At 34.4% G+C, this 20012-nt stretch overlaps 1 protein-coding gene across 1 annotated transcript; it reads left to right on the forward strand.

Moving 5' to 3' along the window:
* Positions 1 to 9594: 9594 nt before the first annotated feature.
* LOC113705553 (abscisic acid 8'-hydroxylase CYP707A2-like) lies at positions 9595 to 12290 on the forward strand. Its single transcript, XM_027227446.2, has 6 exons — positions 9595 to 9934; positions 10062 to 10380; positions 10560 to 10946; positions 11047 to 11325; positions 11462 to 11580; positions 11728 to 12290. The coding sequence occupies exons 1-6, from the start codon at positions 9732 to 9734 to the stop codon at positions 11819 to 11821; spliced, it is 1401 nt and encodes a 466-aa protein (XP_027083247.1). The 5' UTR covers positions 9595 to 9731; the 3' UTR covers positions 11822 to 12290.
* The last annotated feature ends 7722 nt before the right edge of the window (positions 12291 to 20012 follow it).

The following is a 20012-nucleotide window of genomic DNA, read 5'->3' on the forward strand; positions in this document are numbered from 1 at the left end:
AAATAGCTTTAGTGGAGATCGATATTGACTCGATGGGAGAGCAGAAAAACTTGAACTCAACTCGATAAAGTTTGAAGAAAGACAAAAATGCTTTTATATTCAAGTCCAAATAATCCCCCAAGACTATGAAAGAAAGAACCTTATTAATGGGATTAGAGGTTGTGAGTTTAAATTTTCCTTTTTCTTCTTAAATTTCACCTCTTTCATGGTAAAAAGCAAAAGAGAAAAAAATTTTTAATGAAAGAACTAAACTTATTTCTACTGTTTTCTTATTTGTATTCGATAATTATCATATATTGTATTATCCAAAAAAGCTAAAAACTATGGAGACCAATTATTAATGAGCCAACCACTTAATTAGTACATCTATCTATGTTATTGATTTAACGTAGGCCCTGACTAGAAATAGAAATTGTACCAAACACATAATGCATCACGTCAAAACAATTTCTTGGATCAAATAATTTGAGACAAGAAATAAAATGATTATATCAGTTCCTGGTAAGAAAACGTGAAAAGTAAGTAGAAGAATTGAATTTGGATCCAAGATTAGGTGTTGTGAATATAAAATTCCATCATTTCTGATGACTAATTGACAATCTCCCAAGTAATATTGCCAAAACTAAAGGGACCGTTTTGGTGTCTATATCTAAAATGATTCACGAATCTAAGCTTATTATCCCAAATTCTCAATCTTCTATTATAGAAAGACGTGGAAAAAGACACGAATTTTCTACTATTAGAAATTGAGTGACGATTTGTCTACTTGCTTGTTTTTCTTCAAAGCCAAGGGAGGAAAAAATGAATAACAAAAAATGACAATTCATATATTCTTGCTGTCAGTTGAATTGACAAATCTGAAAGTCGATGTACATAATTGATGCAAACGCGGAAGCTGTAGGGCATAGTTTGTAACACGCTATGTTTGTCTACATGCTACCTCATTTCATCTTTTATGAGATGAGAATGGATAAGGGCAAAATAGTGTTGTTGATATATATATATATATATATATATATATATATATATATATATATATATATTTGCATCCCAAAGAAAGAGAACCTCACGAGGAGCTTAAAAGCTTGATTCCTAAATTACTTTTGAGTAATAGATTTTAGGGATAATTTCAGAAACCACTCTTGAGGTTTTTAACAATTTCACCTAGTTCTCTTGAGGTTTGAAAAATTGCATATACCTCCCCCAAGTTTACCATTTCTGTAACAAAAACTATTTAATGGTCAAAATTTTGAATGAATAACTCAAAATGCCCTCATGAAATTGTGAAGTTTATTTTACTTTCTTATAAAATTATTCAAAAACTATGGAATATGCACAAAATTTCAAACTCATTTTCAATCCTCATCTCTACTATTTTGACTCTTTTCACATTACCACATCTCAAATTAGTACTATTATCACCATGACCATTGCCACCATCAATCCTTAAATTCTAAAACCTCAATTGAGATTAAAAAAAGTTGTATCATTAAACTTAAAAAATTTTAATAACTGCATCAATATAACATCCTATCCCTCAACTATTGGAGTATCAATACCAAATCTATCCTTTTTAAACTCATTTTACATATTCTTCTATTCATCTTCAGATCCTCCAAACAAAACTAAAATTAATTTTTAATATATTATTATTGTATTTAAGATATGGTCGATTATTCCACGAGCGAATTTTATTTTTGTTTCCATTAAATGTCTAATTCTATGATGCACTCATATGAACAAGATTAGGAGTGAATTGTTTAATTGCATGAAAAAAATATTAATAAGTTAAGATTATTATGGTCATTTTGTAGGGCCAAGGGAGGTATGTGTAATATTGAAAACCTCGAGGTTTTTGAAATTATCCCTAGATTTTATTGGGTATTACATTTCCAAAAAGAAAAAAGAAAAAGAGACACACATTATAATAATTAAGGAGAAAGTAACCTATACACAGAAATCATATACACCATTGAGTCTGAATGCATGTTACATGTATAAAAATTAGATTTCAATTTCAAATTAAAACTAGTTATTATGAATATATATTTGAAATTATATATATACTGTCAATATATAACAGATTCATTCAAATTTTATGCTAAAATGATTATTTGAAGGGGAGTTGCACAAGCAGCAATTCTTCTACAAAATCAACAAATCCCCCATAAACGATTCAACTTAGTCAGTAAATACTACATTGCACCTACAGTAATTAGACTTCATATCATTTATGTATGTATGTATGTATGTGTGTGTGTGTATTGAGATGATATACATATATGACATGTCAAATCTTGTGCAAGGTGCATAGTTGGAAGCGTAATTCGTCAAACTGCGCACAATTTTAGGCTATTTACTGTAGAAAGTGTTTGTAAAGACTCTTGTGTTTAAATCTCCATTGCTACTTAAAGTTAGTGGTAAATTTTGTACAACCACAAGACCTTTCCCTTGTACAGATAGCCTTAAATTTTATCCTGTTTATAAATAAGGCTGCACATCAAAAGCCCGTCTCAGAAAATTAGCAAATGTTTAGTATCACTTCCATCAAATTTATCTGAGAATAAATCATAAGATTAAAATAACAAGTTAAACTTAGAATATGTCCCTGTTGGTAATCAATTATTAACTACCAATTTATCCGAAGTGTAAATGATAAAATACAATTGTAATACCATGGGTGGTATAGTACAATTGTAATACCATGGGTGGTATAGTCCTTTTATAGAAAATATTTGCGCTCAAAAGTCACCAAAAGCTGTACCAGTAGTAGTATGTGGATAATGACTTGCCCTCGGCCGACAGGAAAAAAAATTGATTGAAATGAGGGGGAAAAAGAAAGAAAAAATAAAGCTAATTAAGCCCCAAGTCCACGTAGTACCATGCATGTCTTAATTGACTGCCATCAAGCCTGTAGGAATCAAAAACAGATAATGTTCTCATGGGGAGGCCATTATCATAAATCAGATGAAACATCAACTTCAAAATCAAGTTCTACAAGGTCAAGACACGTGTTGTTTACTTGAAAATCAAACGTCATGGAATAAATTTATGTGCATTTGCAGAGCTAATTAACGTTTTAAAGTCAATACACCCTGTCAAAAGATGAATCAAATTTTACCAAAGTCAGGAATTGTCCACAAACTCGAAGAATTTTATTTCGGTTTGGACCAATGAAAATGTTCCAGATAAGATTGCGTAACTCTCTCATTTCACGTTAAATATAATTCAAATAAAATTATGGACTCTTTACTTTTCTAATTGATGATGTGCAATTGGTCAAAAGCCAACTATTGAACCTGTCATGTAGTTGGTCTCATCAAACCTCCTTAGCAGCTGGTGTCCAGTGCCCACAAGGATCCGAGTCCTGTGGTTATCGTGTTCGGGGGAATAGGGCCTCTCCTCCCGAGTCGGAGTGAGATTAGTCGGGCCCCGTAAAAAATGACCCGAACACCCACTCCGTCAGGAAAAAAAAAATGTAGTTGGTCTGCTCAGAGATAAATTTTTTCAGAAACTTGTATGCAGATTTTATTTGACATAAATTCACGTGAGGCCTATATTTTAAATCACGATTGTGATCACGCTTTGCATTCCGTGTGAATTATCGAATGTTATAATAGTGATTAATTTTTCTTTGAATTTTTACCATTATATTCTTATTATTGCATTCATTCCACGCAACTTGAATATTTCCGTAAGTAGTTATTGAGTCCTTTTTATTGAAACGACGGACTGCGATGTGGCCTTTTGTCACCCTCATTGACTGGTTTTCATCCAGATGTCAGCGGAATTAACTTTCGTGTCGGAAAATACAAGCTCCAAAATCAGAGTAGGCCACAAGTCCTTGCAAGAGCTTGTACTGCATGAAATCTTAATGAATTTGAAAGAAATTATATCCAAGAGTAATGTATATGGAGCTTGTGGGGCATCTATTTGTGTTAGGGGTCCTGAATGTGTAACTGTTCCAGATATCATCTTACCTGCTTGCGTAAAAATCTTTGATAATATAGCTGGATTGATGGAACTAGTCAATTTGTGCATTGGATTAGAAATCGAGAGAAATTGAGTATATCTTATAAAAACACCACAGAACTTTCAAGATTGTAAGTTGTACTACTATAGATGCAATATTTATGCCTATTCGAAATGCTTGCTTAAAGGAATGACTGAGGAGATTTTTAGTTATTTCACAGCCTCTCTCCAAGTTTGCAAAATTACACTAACCTTCCTTAAGGTTAATTATCCTGAAACATTTAGGTACAATCAATAATTATAAATTGATATTAGCAGAAAGAAGATAGTATGATTCCATCATAACTCCTGATCTACTACATTATTTAATTAATTTAATACTAATCCATACATTAAAGAAAAATACTAAAATTTGTTGTTTATCATTAGGGATCAAATCATATAGTATCAAAAATTAGTGTATCATTTTATATTTGTTTACTTAATATAAGATCCAAATTACTCTTTTTCAATTACATGCCCATTGTCAAATATGGTCAATAACAAATAATAAAAAAATTTGCAACCAAAATATTACAAAGAACAAACTTTAACATTATAAATATTCTTGTCAACATATTAAGGTTAGTTGCTGAGATTTTTATGGTATTAAAATTCGCTCTTTATAATATTTTGGGTACAGATTTTCTAATTATTTGTTATTGACCATATTTGACAATGAATTTGTAACTGAAAAGAGCAATTTGAATTTTACATTAAGTGAAATGTATAGAATGATATTTTAATTTTGATGCCATATGTGATTTAATCCCTGATGATAAATAGTAAATTTTAGTGTTTTTTTTTTAATGTTTGAGTTGGTATTAAATTAATTAAACAATTTAGTAGGCGAGGGGCAATATTGAAATCATATTATCTTCTCTCTCCTAATATCACTTTTTAATTGTTGGTTGGACCTAGATGTTACAAGATAATAAATCTTAAGGAAGGCCAGTGAAATAGTTAGAAACCTCGGAGGGTTTCTGAAATTATCCCTTAATTTAGAGTAAAAGAACCCTAAATAAAATAATGAAACCTTACTACCTTAGTTCTACCCTAGTTCAGTTTTTTTTTTTAATATGGCGTTTGTGATATGGGGAGGGCGTTAGTCCATTAACTCCCTTAGCTTTTGATGCGTCGACGGCTAATGTGTGTGTGCTCCTAGCTAGGATGATACCTCTCAGTCAGCAACCCAACAATTTGTTCTCATCATCTTCTTCTACTACTTTCTTGTTGTGGTTCCTTAATGTGTAAAGCTTTCATGCATCACCAAATTTGACACTGTTTAGAGTTTAGATGTTGAGCATTTTGTCTATTTTCTCTACTTTTCAATTAATACATCCCATGCCTTTTAACTGAAACTACAATGAAGCAATGTCATACGTCTCCTAGGTGGCTGTAACTTGGCATTTATCATAAATGTGCCTTGTGTCATGACCTAGCTAATCTGGTGGAGCTTTGTCAAAATATATATATATATATATATATATATATATATATATATATATATATGTATATATATATATATGTTTGTCAACCTTTTTCCAATGACCAAAAAAAAAAAAAAAAACTTTTTGCAATGACAAAAGGCCCATTCTCATCCCTCTTGTGCTTATCATCAACTCTAGATTTGCTAAGTTTAGAGGAGGAACCTCGTCATCTGCTAACGCAGCACTTAACTACAGACATTGTACTTTCTTGTTTCTTTGCCTAATAGGCATCACATTTTAATACAAAGTGAGGGCATAGAATAATTTCAAAACACAAATTATTTGGGCATACATTTGGTCCATGTTCACGTCCTTGAGAACTCTTTTTGAAGTACTCTTTTTTCTTACTCAAAAAACTTCTTAACTTGTATAGATTCATTGTAGTAAAAATTATTATTTTTCAATTGCTCAGATATTTGAATGCCTTTCTCATCTCAACGTATCAGAGATCTAATTATGCAAAATTACCAACTCTACCATTTCGGCCAACTCAAGGGACAAACTAATTACTAGGCTTGTTAAGTTGTTGATCCAAACGAAGATAAAATTTCTCAAGATCATTTGTCCTTCCGTTGATTGAGCTTGAAGTATCATTAGGCCATTTCTTGCTGTTTCAACAGATGAGTTTCTGCTTCCGTGCATTAAGGGTTTGACAAGGAAAACAGAAATATATATGATGGGATCTTGAATGATCAAGAAACAACATACACTGGGCTGAAAACCAAAAAAAAATTTGGTGAAACCCATTGGCTTATTGATATGTAATTGTAGTTTGGGTGGTCACAGTTCTAGAATTGCTATGTGTGGTTTGAACATAGAGTCAATTTTTGTTTGGTTTCGGCTACGGTTTCGGTTTTGAAATCTTTGATTCCAATTGCCTTCAATTACGGCATAGTTCCTTCTTGTTACACTTGATCAGTTATGATTACAAACTCAATTATAAGAAACTATGACAATGAACTTAAAGTAAGGAGAAACTAAAGAAAATGAATGTAAAAGAAAAAAATTATTGTATTATTAACTGTGACAAGGAAATTCATACAAATTTTGTGAAAAAAACACCATACGTTTATTGACCGCTTTAAATAAAAGAAGAAATACATAATCATCTCATTGAAATTTAATCTGAAAAGGAAAAATGTATCAATTTTTTTTTTTAAACTGGAGGGTTCAAATCGACCTAAAACGGTTCTAATTTTTAAGTTAATCACGGTTCTAGTCCCCGTTCTAGGTTCTCTAATAAGCTAGTTTTGATTCTTGTCTGGCAAATCGTTGGTCTAGTTCCTGATCAAATCTGAATGATGGCCATGTCTAAATGTAGTCGTGCTATTTTATAAACAATTTCTGACTAGGCAAAACACAGCAAAACAATTCCCCTTCTATCTTTTTTTGTTACAAAGTCAACAAGGTGTATTGGTGTTCTTCCTTAGCCCTTTTATTTTTTCTTTTGGCTTCTTAGAAAATTTTAAGTTAGTAAACTAACTTCAAAATGTGCAAAATTTTAAAACATCTAGATGATTGAAAGTGATCTTATACAAATGATTCATGTGTTGAAAATATCAAAGCAAATTTTTGTCAAATTTTGAATGGCTATATACGAATGTCTACATTTGAAATTGTTATAAACATGGTTTTGTAATATTCATAATGATGCTATATATTGAAGTTATGGTTGTGCTACGTACAAGACAACTCATCAACAGAGACAGACCCGCACACACAGAGGCCTTAAGAAGCATATGCATAAATCAATGACTTCAGCATATATAGCTAGCTCATGCTAATCACATTAAGGTTTCAAAATGAAAAGCACAAACAAGGTATGAAAAATGAAATTGAGTAGTTAAGAAATGACAAGTCCATGAGACATCAATCAGTTTCATAACAATAAGCTATAATCAATTAGTGCTAAGGTAAAAAAAAAAATAATAAAGGATTAATCTTTCCTAGTATGTCAGTGTTGGATGAATGACAACTACACAAAATTTGAGTTTGAAATTCAACTTTTATATGCATGTTATGAATTAAACGGTGATACTGTATACACTGTCAGTGTATATAAGATTTACTCAAAATAAAAAGGGGCACAGAATAAAGATGGATTCGATAGTGTTTTATAGTTGACAATATCATTCGATAACTTGATATGCCAATTAAAAAGATGAGAAACAAATCACATCTCTTAGTCACACACATTACTTAATGTTTCTTGAATAATATGACTGTCTCTTCGATCTCAAGAATTAATGAGTTCCATCTGATTGTGGCTATTAATTTCCTATTAGTGACATAGGAAAATTTGGTAGTCAAATAGGTGTGAGTCACATTTCCTTGTGAGGTCTCATGTAAAGAATCAAGAGGTTGGCCAAGGGAAAGAGTGTAACTCTGTTAGTTAATATAACTTAGCTTGAAGTAGTAATCTGCATGATCAAACTACATTTAGTTGGCAATGAAATAAGCAACATTAACATCAAACACTTCCAGCATTTTCCAGTTCAAAATATTTCCCCAACAAACATTTTATTGTGTGTACCAGATGCCTATCTACTTATTCCTTCCAACAGAAAGAAGAAAAAATAATAATTTGGAACATTATGGCCTTTTAAAGGGATGTTCAGGATGTTATTTCTAATGCAAAATTTTCAACATTCTTAGCTTTTTGAGCTTTATTTAGTCCACATCCAAGTGTATGTATGTATGTATGTATATACACATCTTCAACATTTCTATTGTCTTCCAACACAATTCAAGAGAAAACTGAATATAAGGATGCCTAAATAAATGAGGTTTCAAATAACTTTTTTTGCTCGTGTTAGGGAATTAAAACATCTTCCTCACTATTATTAAAATCACTAAGCAGAAATAGGTTTGAAACAGTTGTTGATGTCAAGTTGGTTATGGGATAATTTCCTCTGAGGTCAAGCTTTCAAATCACACATAAAAAAAATAATAATAATTTCAATTGATCCCCCTATGTCAACTTGCTAACACTAGGCTAAAAAAAGAAAATCCCACTTGTTGTTTGTTTATATCAATAGCTCCTAAACATACCTTTATGTTTCTATGCTCATATACATGCACAATAAGGCTTCAATGAATGCATAAAGTTGTGTGGTATGCTAATAATAATGAAATATGAATCATACCCCACAAAAAAAACTGGAAACCAGAAGTTGAAAAACGCAAAAAAACTGCCTATAATATTTGCTGTCTGTATAGGTACGGATAAGCAAGTAGCAGCAAATTCATCCCCTCTGTTCCCATCAATTCTTTAATATTTTGTCTATCCTCTGCTCGGAGCTGTTTCCTAGCACCTCTTCCCTTCCATTCATGATAATAACTACACCAAGTCACAGTCAACTAAACCCCCCCTCCCCCACACGCTCATTTTTTGCACAATCCCAACTGACACGTGCCCTTTCCCCTCTCCCCCCCCCCTAATTCCCCTATCCAGAGAACCATTTTCCTCTCTTTCTCTCTCACACACTACACGCACTGAAACCCCAAGAAAAGAAGGGCCCCCCCCCCTCCCCCTTTTTTTTTCTTCCTTTTTCTCACACACACTGATTAACCCCTAAAAAACCCAAGAAAAGAGAATGGCCCCATTTTTTTCTTCTCTTTTCTTTTCTTCCTTTCTCTCTCACACACTACACACACTACACACACTGATTAACCCCTCAAAAACCCAAGAAAAGAGAAGGGCCCCATTTTTTTCTTCTCTTTTCTTTTCTTCCTTTCTCTCTCACACACTACACACGCTGATTAACCCCTCAAAAACCCAAGAAAAGAGAAGGGCCCTTTTTTATTTCCCCCCTTCCTTTCTTTCTTTCTCTCACACACACTACACACGCTAAAATAAATAACCCTCCTCAGTCCAACCAAGCAAAGGGTCATGTCATGCAGCAATGATACAGTAAAATATGCTACCCCTTTTGTGACTGCTGCTACGCCTTATAAGGCGTAACCCGTTTTCCAGTCTCTCTCTCTTCTTCAGTGGCAAAATTGTGAGCTGTAGGGAGATTCCGTGTGTGGGATTCAAGCTGGAGCTGAAAGGCCCCCTTCTTTTGCTTCCTCTACCTATATATACCCCTCAATTTATTGCTTTTCCACACAACAATCAATCAAGAAAACATATTCATCGCTTGTCACAAGTACAAGCACTCCCCATAACAACAACTGCTTATTGCTCCTACTACTGAGAAGTAGGACTTGTGCAAGTACAGACCTAGCATGGAGTTCTTATCCATGATTTGCTTATCATTTGCTGTTGTTGGTATCTTCTGCTTTCTCACCAGTTCCATGCGTAAATTCGCCGCGTTTGGCCGCGGAAAACTGCCTCTCCCACCAGGGACTTTGGGGTGGCCTTATATCGGCGAGACCTTTCAACTATATTCACAGAATCCCAATGTGTTCTTTGCTTCAAAAGTGAAGAAGTTAGTGAAAATTCTTTAGCAAAAATTCTTGACTTCATGTTTGCTTTGTTTTATCTCGAAAGGCTGTTTTAGGCTGTGATGCTAATGAGAATTGGGCGCTGTTTTGTTGTGTTTTGTTTTCCTATAGGTTTGGTTCTATATTCAAGACTCATATTTTGGGATGCCCTTGCGTGATGATATCAAGTCCTGAAGCGGCGAAGCTTGTGCTTGTGACAAAGGCTCATCTCTTCAAGCCTACATTTCCTGCTAGCAAGGAAAGGATGTTGGGCAAACAAGCCATCTTCTTTCACCAGGGAGACTATCATGCTAAGTTGAGAAGATTAGTACTCCGAGCATTCACCCCGGAAGCAATCAAGAACATCGTGCCGGACATCGAATCAATTGCTGTTCAGTCTCTTGAATCCTGGGAAGGAAGAATGGTCAATACTTTTCAAGAAATGAAGACAGTAAGTTCTTTGTCAATCCACTCTTCCACGGGAAAACAGAGCAAAACAGAGGAAAACAGAGCTGCTCTGTTTTTCTTCCCCTGCTTTTGCTCTGTTTTCAGTAAACTGTTTGTTCTTTTTACACATATATGTGATTGAATTGGCTAATGAAAATTGGTTTAAATTCTTTGATTGTGCAGTATACTTTCAACGTTGCATTACTTTCCATATTTGGAAAAGATGAAGTTCACTACAGAGAAGATCTCAAGAGGTGCTACTACATTCTTGAGAAGGGATACAATTCAATGCCTATTAATCTTCCCGGAACGCTCTTCCACAAATCCATGAAAGCTAGGAAGGAATTGGCTCAGATCTTGGCTAAAATCCTTTCGCTAAGGAGGGAAATGAAGCAAGATTACTGCGATTTGCTCGGATCATTCATGGGAGACAAAGAAGGCCTAACTGATGAACAAATTGCAGATAACATTATTGGTGTTATCTTTGCTGCCCGTGACACCACAGCCAGTGTTTTAACATGGATCCTCAAGTATCTGGGAGAGAATCCCAGTGTTTTAGAAGCTGTCACTGTAAGATTTCTCTTCCCCTAACGATCAAATTTACTATATGTTAAGCAAAAATTGGTGGTTCAAATCACTGAAAAGTTCGTGCTTGTTTTGGACCGTACAGAAGGAACAAGAGGCCATAATGAGGACCAAGGAAGAATGCGAAGACAAGGCTCTGAGTTGGGCTGACACCAAGAAAATGCCAATCACCACCAGAGTGATTCAAGAAACGCTCAGAGTTGCTTCAATCTTATCTTTCACCTTCAGAGAAGCTGTCGAAGATGTTGAATTCGAAGGTTATCTGATACCAAAAGGATGGAAAGTAATGCCACTTTTCAGAAACATTCACCACAGCCCAGACAATTTTCCAGATCCTGAGAAGTTCAACCCTTCAAGATTTGAGGTAAATATCAGTAGAAATGATTGGCTTCTGCAACAGATGGTCAATTCTGTTACTGTTACGTTTTACTAAGTAAACCTTTGAATCGCCCCAGAACAGAATATGAGGCTCACTCAAATCTTTTCCTTTGATGTGACAGGCTGCTCCAAAACCCAATACATTTATGCCATTTGGCAATGGAACCCACTCATGTCCAGGGAATGAGTTGGCCAAGCTGGAGATCTTGGTCCTAGTACATCACCTGACCACAAAGTACAGGTGTGTGTTTGTGTGTGTGTGTGTGTGTCTGTCAAAATTCCACTTAAATTTTGTTTACCATATACCGTCTGAATTACATTTCCAACTAGGTGAAATATAGTTTCCAATTATAGTATAACTAAGTTTTTATTTGTCTCCATACTGCAGGTGGTCTATGATGGGCCCACAAAATGGAATTCAGTATGGCCCTTTTGCTCTTCCCCAAAATGGTTTGCCCATCAAGCTGTCTCTCAAGTCATAGGAAGAGGGGGCTGTCCATCCAAAAAATTACCATTTCCCAAAACTCCAATTTGCGTAATTGTTCATGCTGAGAAAACCAGATTTTTGCGGGAGAAATCTCTACAATAATATGGCATGAACACAAGGAAGGAACAAAATCCTCATCAACCTGCTCCCAAGCTCGTCAGAAATAAGAGATATCCCACAAGAAGTAAAATACTGGGATGTCAAAATTCTACCAGGGAAAGCAAATTGTACATAAAGAGGTTTTTAACATACTAGAGGAAATCCAGAGAGGACCTGAAAGATGCAAGTCCTATTCATTTTCAAGACAAGTATAGGAAAATCAGACAGCATAGAGAAATTATTGTAAAATAGTTAGTTCAGTTCCAATTACATTTTGTTTTGGTTTCTACTATTCTAACGTGTAAAAAGTCCGCAAGGCAAAATAATTTGAAATTTGTTAATGAAAGTTTTCACTTTTGAGCTTATATGTTTTGAAAAACACATGTTTCTTCTGCTCAGTTTTGCTGTTGAATAGTAAACTAAACATGGACAAAAGGGGTGCAATATTGCCGTAATGCAGAAGTCAGCATTAATATCATACACATTGCAGCAGGTCTTTTCAAAAGAGCCATCATGGCATGTCAATTGGAATGAATTCAACTGAAGTAACAAACCTAAAAAGTTGCAGTATTACCATAACACATTCATTACCAGCATAGAATTCCTGCATATATATTAGTTTCCAGGTGTAGAATTCAATAGAAGGGACTGGCAATCATGGCATGCCAGGATGGAGGATGGTTTTAGGAGTAGGCCTATACGTGCATGTGCAAATTTGTTAAAAATGGTTGCATGCAGATGAGTGTTGGATTTGGGAACAACAACCTTGACAAACTTGTATCAGAAACTCAGCTAATCTATCTAAATATTCTGAGCCAAATCCTCTATTCAGCAATTTGGTCTTCAATTTCCTTTCTTACATTAGTAAATTGGATCAGTAATGGAAGGTTCAAAATTAAGCTGGTTGGCAAAATAACATATGGTGGCTTTTGTTTTTGTATCGCTCTGGTAAAAGCCTCTTGCATGCTGTTTCAAATCACATCTCAAAAGCATAGACTGGCTAGGGATGCAAAAACTAATTTCAAGACGATTAACTAAAGTTTTACTACACGTCTCTCCTAGAAACATGAAAATACCCATCAAACTTCAGATAGCTAACACGTACGGGAAACAAATAGCTATTGGAATGTAAAATTTTCACAAACAATTAAAGCATAACTCTTTCAGCATGTGTTATCTTTACATATTCCCTCTGTCCGAAGATTGCAGTCAATTTTCAAGAATTTAACTTTTTATGAATACAAGTAGCCATTGTGTCCTGATGTGGTGGCATTAGGTGAATTTAAATACAGAACTATACTACAGATGGAAGTTGACTAGAGTTGTTCTTGGTACAAAATACTGAATTTTTATCAACACTATTCCTATTTTTTGAAGTGAAACAAATTAGGATTCTCAACTCTGTACCGCACCTGGTCGATAAACTATTTTCAGGAACAAATAAATCAAAACGATTCTTATCAACATATGTTTGTTCTCGGTATCCTTGATTTGTTTGGTGCTCACTATTAGAAAATTGGTTTAATTTCTTTTAGACAGGTTTCTTGTTTTGTATGAAAGTAATTAATTTCCTAATTAGTTTTAGTTGCTTGAAATAGTAGCTAAGAAATTTCTTATTTGTATGAGTTTAGAAATTAGAACTTATTTCTTATTCTATATTAGTCTAGGAATTAGTATTGGTTTCCTATTGTTATTTGGTTCTTGGCCAAATAATGCTCTATATAAATAGGTGGGTTGGCATACTACAAAACTGACACACAAAGGCGATATCTAACCTTATACATAGGGTAAGAGAAAGTTCTTGGAAGATGAGAGGTGGTATATAAGGGTGGAGTTTGAGTTCAAATTGTATTTTTGTATAGGGTCTTCCTCTCATAATAAAGATTTGATTTTCTCTCCATAGACGTAGGCTCAATCATAGAGTCGAACCACGTTAAATCTTGTTTGTTGTTAATTTTTCATGCTTGTAATTTGTTTGTCATTAAATTGTTATATTCTTGATGTCTCAATAATAGTGTACTCCACGCTTGGATTCCAATAAACTGATATCAAAGCGAGGTTCATGGTTGGATCCTGGTTAATTATTGAGATCAAGTGGGTTGATGGTTTTTACCAATTCAGTAATTTAATGAGTGATATCCTTGTTTCAATGGTTTGACAAGAAACCTTGAAAGTGAAGGATGAGAACTCGAAAAGCATAGAAATACTTGACGGTGAATTTAGTTAGGTGTTTCAAGGGTTAAGAAAAAGGTGGAGTCCATTATTGATTTTGGGCATGAGTCAGTGGAGGTTTTTCACAATTCCAACAGTTGATATTTCATCCCGATAGTTTTTAGATTCAAATTATATTCTTTGGGCAGTATGACATGTGTTTCAAAGAAACAAAGGAATCTAATTTTTAAGTGCCAGAAGACTTTGATGGCTACAAGTTTTACATTACAGGTAGAGTATTGAAAACCACACATGGCGAGACAATTCTGAGGATGGGGAGAAATATGATAATTTTACTACTCGATTGTTTCAATGGTTAGAGATAGAGCTTACAAAAAGGGAATTTCGAGTTACAAGTGGTCGTAAGAAGAAATCTTGCGAAGGGAGACGGTGAATTAAGGTACCTTCTCACCAGTCAACTAAATGTTGAATTCGATTAGTTATACATGTTCATTTCTCGATTGAATTAATTAAAAATAAGATTGTATTGATTCGATTGTGTAGTTAGGCACCAAGGTATTGGGTGGTAAAAAGACAAATGGGAATTTTTGTTGGATGGTTTGTTGTGGTGAGAAGAAATTCTAAGATACCTTCTCATGAGTCAACTAAATGTTGGACTCAGTTAGTTATACATGTTCATTTGCCAATTGAATCAATTGAAAACAAGTATTGATTCGAGTGTGTAGTTAATCACCAAGGTTTTTGGTGGTAAAAAGGCAAATGAGATTTTTTGGATGGTTTATTGTGTTTGGTAAAAGAAATATTTGCTAAGATGGAGATTTATTAGGAAATTTGTTTAATTTCTTTTAAACAGATTTTTTGTTTTTATGGAAGTAACTAATTTCTTAATTGATTTTAATTATTTGTAGTTGTAGCCAAGAAATTTTCTATTTGACTCTTGGCCAAATAATGTTCTCTATAAATAGATGGGATGGTATACTATAACGAGGGCACATAAGGGTAACATGTAACCTTATATATGGGGTGAGAGCAGGTTATTGAAAGATGAGAGATGGTATGAGTTTGAGTTCAAATTGTATTCTTGTATAGGATTTTCCTTTCATAATAAAAAAGTGATTTTCTTTCCACGGACGTAGCCTTAATGATGGAGTTGAACTATGTAAGTCTTGTGTGTCATTAATCTTTTATGTCTGTGGCTTGTTTGTTATTAAATTGTTATATTCTTGATGTCTCAATAATAGTGTATTTCGCGCTTGGATCCCAAACTTACCATCTGCAAATGGTGTGGGGTGTACTGAATTTCTTTACAATGGCAGAAATGGTTGTTCAGTAATAATTTTTTTTCTTTTTGTTAATTTTGAAAACATAACTCGTATTTTACAATATCCAAAAATGGAAAAAATGAAAAGATAACGGGCAAGAAATCGAAGCCTGCTTAAGTTTAAACGTGTTCTTCTTCAACGTCCATTCCACAAAATTTTCCTTGGATATTGATTGAAAAAGCATGGTTACCTAGCAAAGGAAAAATACCGGTTTTCGTCCCCAAACTTTGGACACAAGACACATTTCGTCCCTCATCTTTCGGGCATGACACATCTGGTGTCTGAATTAAGAATTTTAGACCAAATGTTATCCTCAAACGGCAATTTATCCACCATTTAACGAAACCGGTCACGTGAGATTCACGTACCGTTAAAGCTTCTGTCCGAAAGAACCCAGGTGGAAAAGGACGTTGTCTCCACTTTCCTTGTCCAAAACCGAATCTGAGCTCACTCTCTCTCTACAAGTTCACTTTCCCCTTTCCCTTGCCTTTCACTTTCCCTTTTCCTTTCACTTCAACGACTTCCTCTGCAAATTTCCAAGCCTAAGCTCAAGCTCCATCTGAAAATTCTGCCGAGAGCAAATCCCCTCTTCCAAATCAAATTCTGCCAAGAAATAAAGTAGAAACTTGCATAAAGCAACACCCAGCATTGTGGCTGTATTTCCCTAAAATGAGATCTAGAAATCTTGAGTCGTCATCGTCATCGTCATTAAACAGCATTGTTAAGGTTTTATAAATGACTGTTTTAGTTCTTGGATTACACCTTACCTCCAAAATTTGGGAATTTACCCAAATTTTCCATTTTCTAATATTCCTACAAATATGCAAAATTATGCATATCCCTCAAATCTACCCAATATTAATGTTTTGTTAAACTCTAAATAACAAAAATATGAAATATAATATTTAAATATATTTTAATACACACAAGTTGGACGGGTAACTAGTGTGTCAGAGAGTTGCCATAATCTCCTTAAACCCGCATGCGGGTTTAAAGAGTATTCGGATATTCTCATATGCACCTATGCAAATCGAACCAACCGGATATCTTATCCGTATCCCATTTTTTTAAATAAAAATCTTATAAATTTGAAAAATAAAATCAAATTTAGATGTATTAGGGTTTTAAAAATATTATATAAGTGATAAAAATTTTATAAATTGTAAAAATAAAATCAAATTTAAATAATTAAATGTTATATTTGCCTAAGAAATAATACAATAATCATAATAATGATAATACAATAATATTGGTGTAATAAAACTGCCATTAATTTAAATATTTACTTATAATGCCCAAAGAGCCTAATTACCAATTTTTTCTTCTCGCGCTCAAATATAACATTAACCCGCATGCGAGCTAACCTTGAAATAGAAAAAACACAGAATCTTGCTTGCGGGTTTCAACGTTATTATGCAGGCGGAATTTTGAGGGATATGCATAATTTTGCATATTTGTAGGAATATTAGAAAATGAAAAATTTGGGTAAATTCCCAAATTTTGGAGGTAAGGTGTAATCCAAGAACTAAAACAGTCATTTATAAAACCTTAACAATGCTGTTTAATGACGATGACGATGACGACTCAAGATTTCTAGATCTCATTTTAGGGAAATACAGCCACAATGCTGGGTGTTGCTTTATGCAAGTTTCTACTTTATTTCTTGGCAGAATTTGATTTGGAAGAGGGGATTTGCTCTCGGCAGAATTTTCAGATGGAGCTTGAGCTTAGGCTTGGAAATTTGCAGAGGAAGTCGTTGAAGTGAAAGGAAAAGAGAAAGTGAAAGGCAAGGGAAAGGGGAAAGTGAGCTTGTAGAGAGAGAGTGAGCTCAGATTCGGTTTTGGACAAGGAAAGTGGAGACAACGTCCTTTTCCACCTGGGTTCTTTCGGACAGAAGCTTTAACGGTACGTGAATCTCACGTGACCGGTTTCGTTAAATGGTGGATAAATTGCCGTTTGAGGATAACATTTGGTCTAAAATTCTTAATTCAGACACCAGATGTGTCATGCCCGAAAGATGAGGGACGAAATGTGTCTTGTGTCCAAAGTTTGGGGACGAAAACCGGTATTTTTCCCCTAGCAAATGTATCTTTCTCTGGTAGGTTTCAATTTTCATCATCATTAATTGTTAGGCAATTTCAATTACGTACACAAGACCGTTACTAAGAACTAACAAGCCAACCCTGCATACTTCCTCTATGGTTAACATCTGCAAAATCTACGTGCAAATTGGGAACACTCTGTGACTCAAAATCATGGCAGAGAATGGCAGTTTTTTCTGACAAAAACAGTAGCGTGACCACAGAGATCAGTATTTGACAATAACTATGCTCATATATTATGCGTCTTGTCTACGCCCGTTGAAGTTTCCTCGTATCAACTATGAATCCTTTCCTTCTGTCTTCGTTTTTTCAATATCAAGGTTGCGTTTAATATCAAATATGAATCCTTTCCTTCTGTCTTCGTTTTTCCGTGGCTCGTTTCTGGTTTAACTGTAGTTGATATCAACAAGTAGACCAGTAGCATTTCAACATTTGGGAGATCCTCCCTCTCAAATGCCATGGACAAGAAAAAAGATTTGCAAGTTCATAGTTGATTTCTTTGTTAGGGGCCACACTGCAATTGATTGTTTTCTTGGTTATTTTTAACTTTTCCTTCATAGACTGCAGCAGTTGATGACCGAGTGCCTTGACATTCATGCATTTTGCGAAAAGCTGATGGCAACCAATTTGTCAAAAAATACAATAGTTCAACATAGTCATGAACATAATATAGTTTGACAGTTTAGCCTCACTTGACTGACCAGCTTCCTACCCCCTTCAAGGTTAAAACTCATTATTATCATAGAATTAAGCAATCGGTTTTGGTTGCCAGGTTCAACAAGTTAGTATAAATCAAGATTGTCAGCTGAAATTTCCAGAGCAGTTTGAAAGGGCGACCCTTAAATTTTCAAGGGGCAAATGTTCAACTCAAGAAGACTTGAGGATGGCAGCCCTTCCTGGCACCTAACATCATTTCGGCTATCACTTCAAAATAATCGAAGGGACTAAATCCACCTCCCATGATCTTAATTTAAAGCATTGAGAATTCCACAGCATTTTATTAAAACATGAACAAGATACGAATTTAGTATGAAAGAGTGTTGATTTTGCCTCTTCCCATGAAACTTCCGAATTATAGATTATGTGATTTAAGCACATGCTCTGCAATAGCAAATAAGACCCTTTTTTTTTTTTAATTGATATTTTGAAATCTGCATGAAATTAAGAAATATGAAGACTCAGTTTTAGTTTTTTTTTTTTTTTTTTATCTTAAGACTCACTCAGTTGTAATTCAAACTATATTAGTCTAGCATAAGTTGCAATAATTGATATTAATGGAAAATAAGGGTGTACCACACGTTTCTGGTATATACTACTAGAATTGGTAAATGTCAAAATAGATGCTAGAAAAATAAAGAACTATCTGTCTCAATCCTACACATAAAGAGGTCCAAATCCAATATTTATCCATTTGACTTTGCTTGAATTTAATAGCTCAACAAAGTGGCTGACTTGGGCATTTATCTCCCAACATATCTTAAAATGTCCACTTGTCTTTCATCTAGCAATGGTCCCATGCTTCATGGTTTATATAATGAGGTTTTGAGCTATAAATGCTTCCCTCTTCCATCAGATTTCTCAATGACATATTAATTTCCAGCTCGAAAGTTTGGATCCAAAATCAAATCTGACGTTAGGGGTTGGAAAGTTCAACTGAAAAACAAACAATATCTGAGTCAAAGGGACACGTAGGGAAAAAAATTGTCTATCTTGCATATTAGTCAAGCCACAGCTACCAAGTCCACGAATGATGGATCCAAAGGGTGCAGGATTACGAAATTGTTCTAACATTAAGAAAAAAAAAATCTCTACCCAAATATGAAGTAAACCCCCCCCCCCCCTCCCCAAAAAAAAAGGGACTAGGAAAAGGCCTATAGTTGAGGAGGCACAAAAGTTCAGAGTTGTTTCTTCCTGAATTTATAAACAAGATGATAAAATATCTATGGTAGAGATACAAAAGTTCGAGTTTGGTTTCGAATTTCCTTCAAACGCATATATTCATTTCGAGAGTGTAGTATATTGATGGATGCTAAATAATTGCAACAACATGAAGGGAACAATTATCCCACCTATCCTAGAACAATCTTAACTCCTCCAATATGTATCTACATTTGCTGTTTTTCTTCTGTTTGTTGTATACCAGAAGAACAAATTTCAAAAATGGAGGCTAATTATTCGGCCTGCAGGCTGTCAATAAATTAGGGCTAGAAAGTGCATTTGCAATTTGTGTCATGTCTGATCTCATTAGGTACCAGCGAGGCTCACTGGAATTCGTCACGAATGAGCATATGAAGATAGTAGTAATACCTCTGGCACTTTCATCTCATTATCTAAAGAGAGAGAGAGTTGAAGTTTCTATTCAAAATTTGCAAGCAGACTATCCAGGTGTCCAAAATGCAGTCATCATGGCCCAGAAAATAAATTGTCAAAAAACTTTTTATGTGCTGTCATCTCGATGGTTGAATTATTGATACATCGACCTTATTTACCA

The sequence above is a fragment of the Coffea arabica genome, chromosome 8c (assembly GCF_036785885.1).
Source record: "Coffea arabica cultivar ET-39 chromosome 8c, Coffea Arabica ET-39 HiFi, whole genome shotgun sequence".
In the NCBI taxonomy this organism is placed as follows: domain Eukaryota; kingdom Viridiplantae; phylum Streptophyta; class Magnoliopsida; order Gentianales; family Rubiaceae; genus Coffea; species Coffea arabica.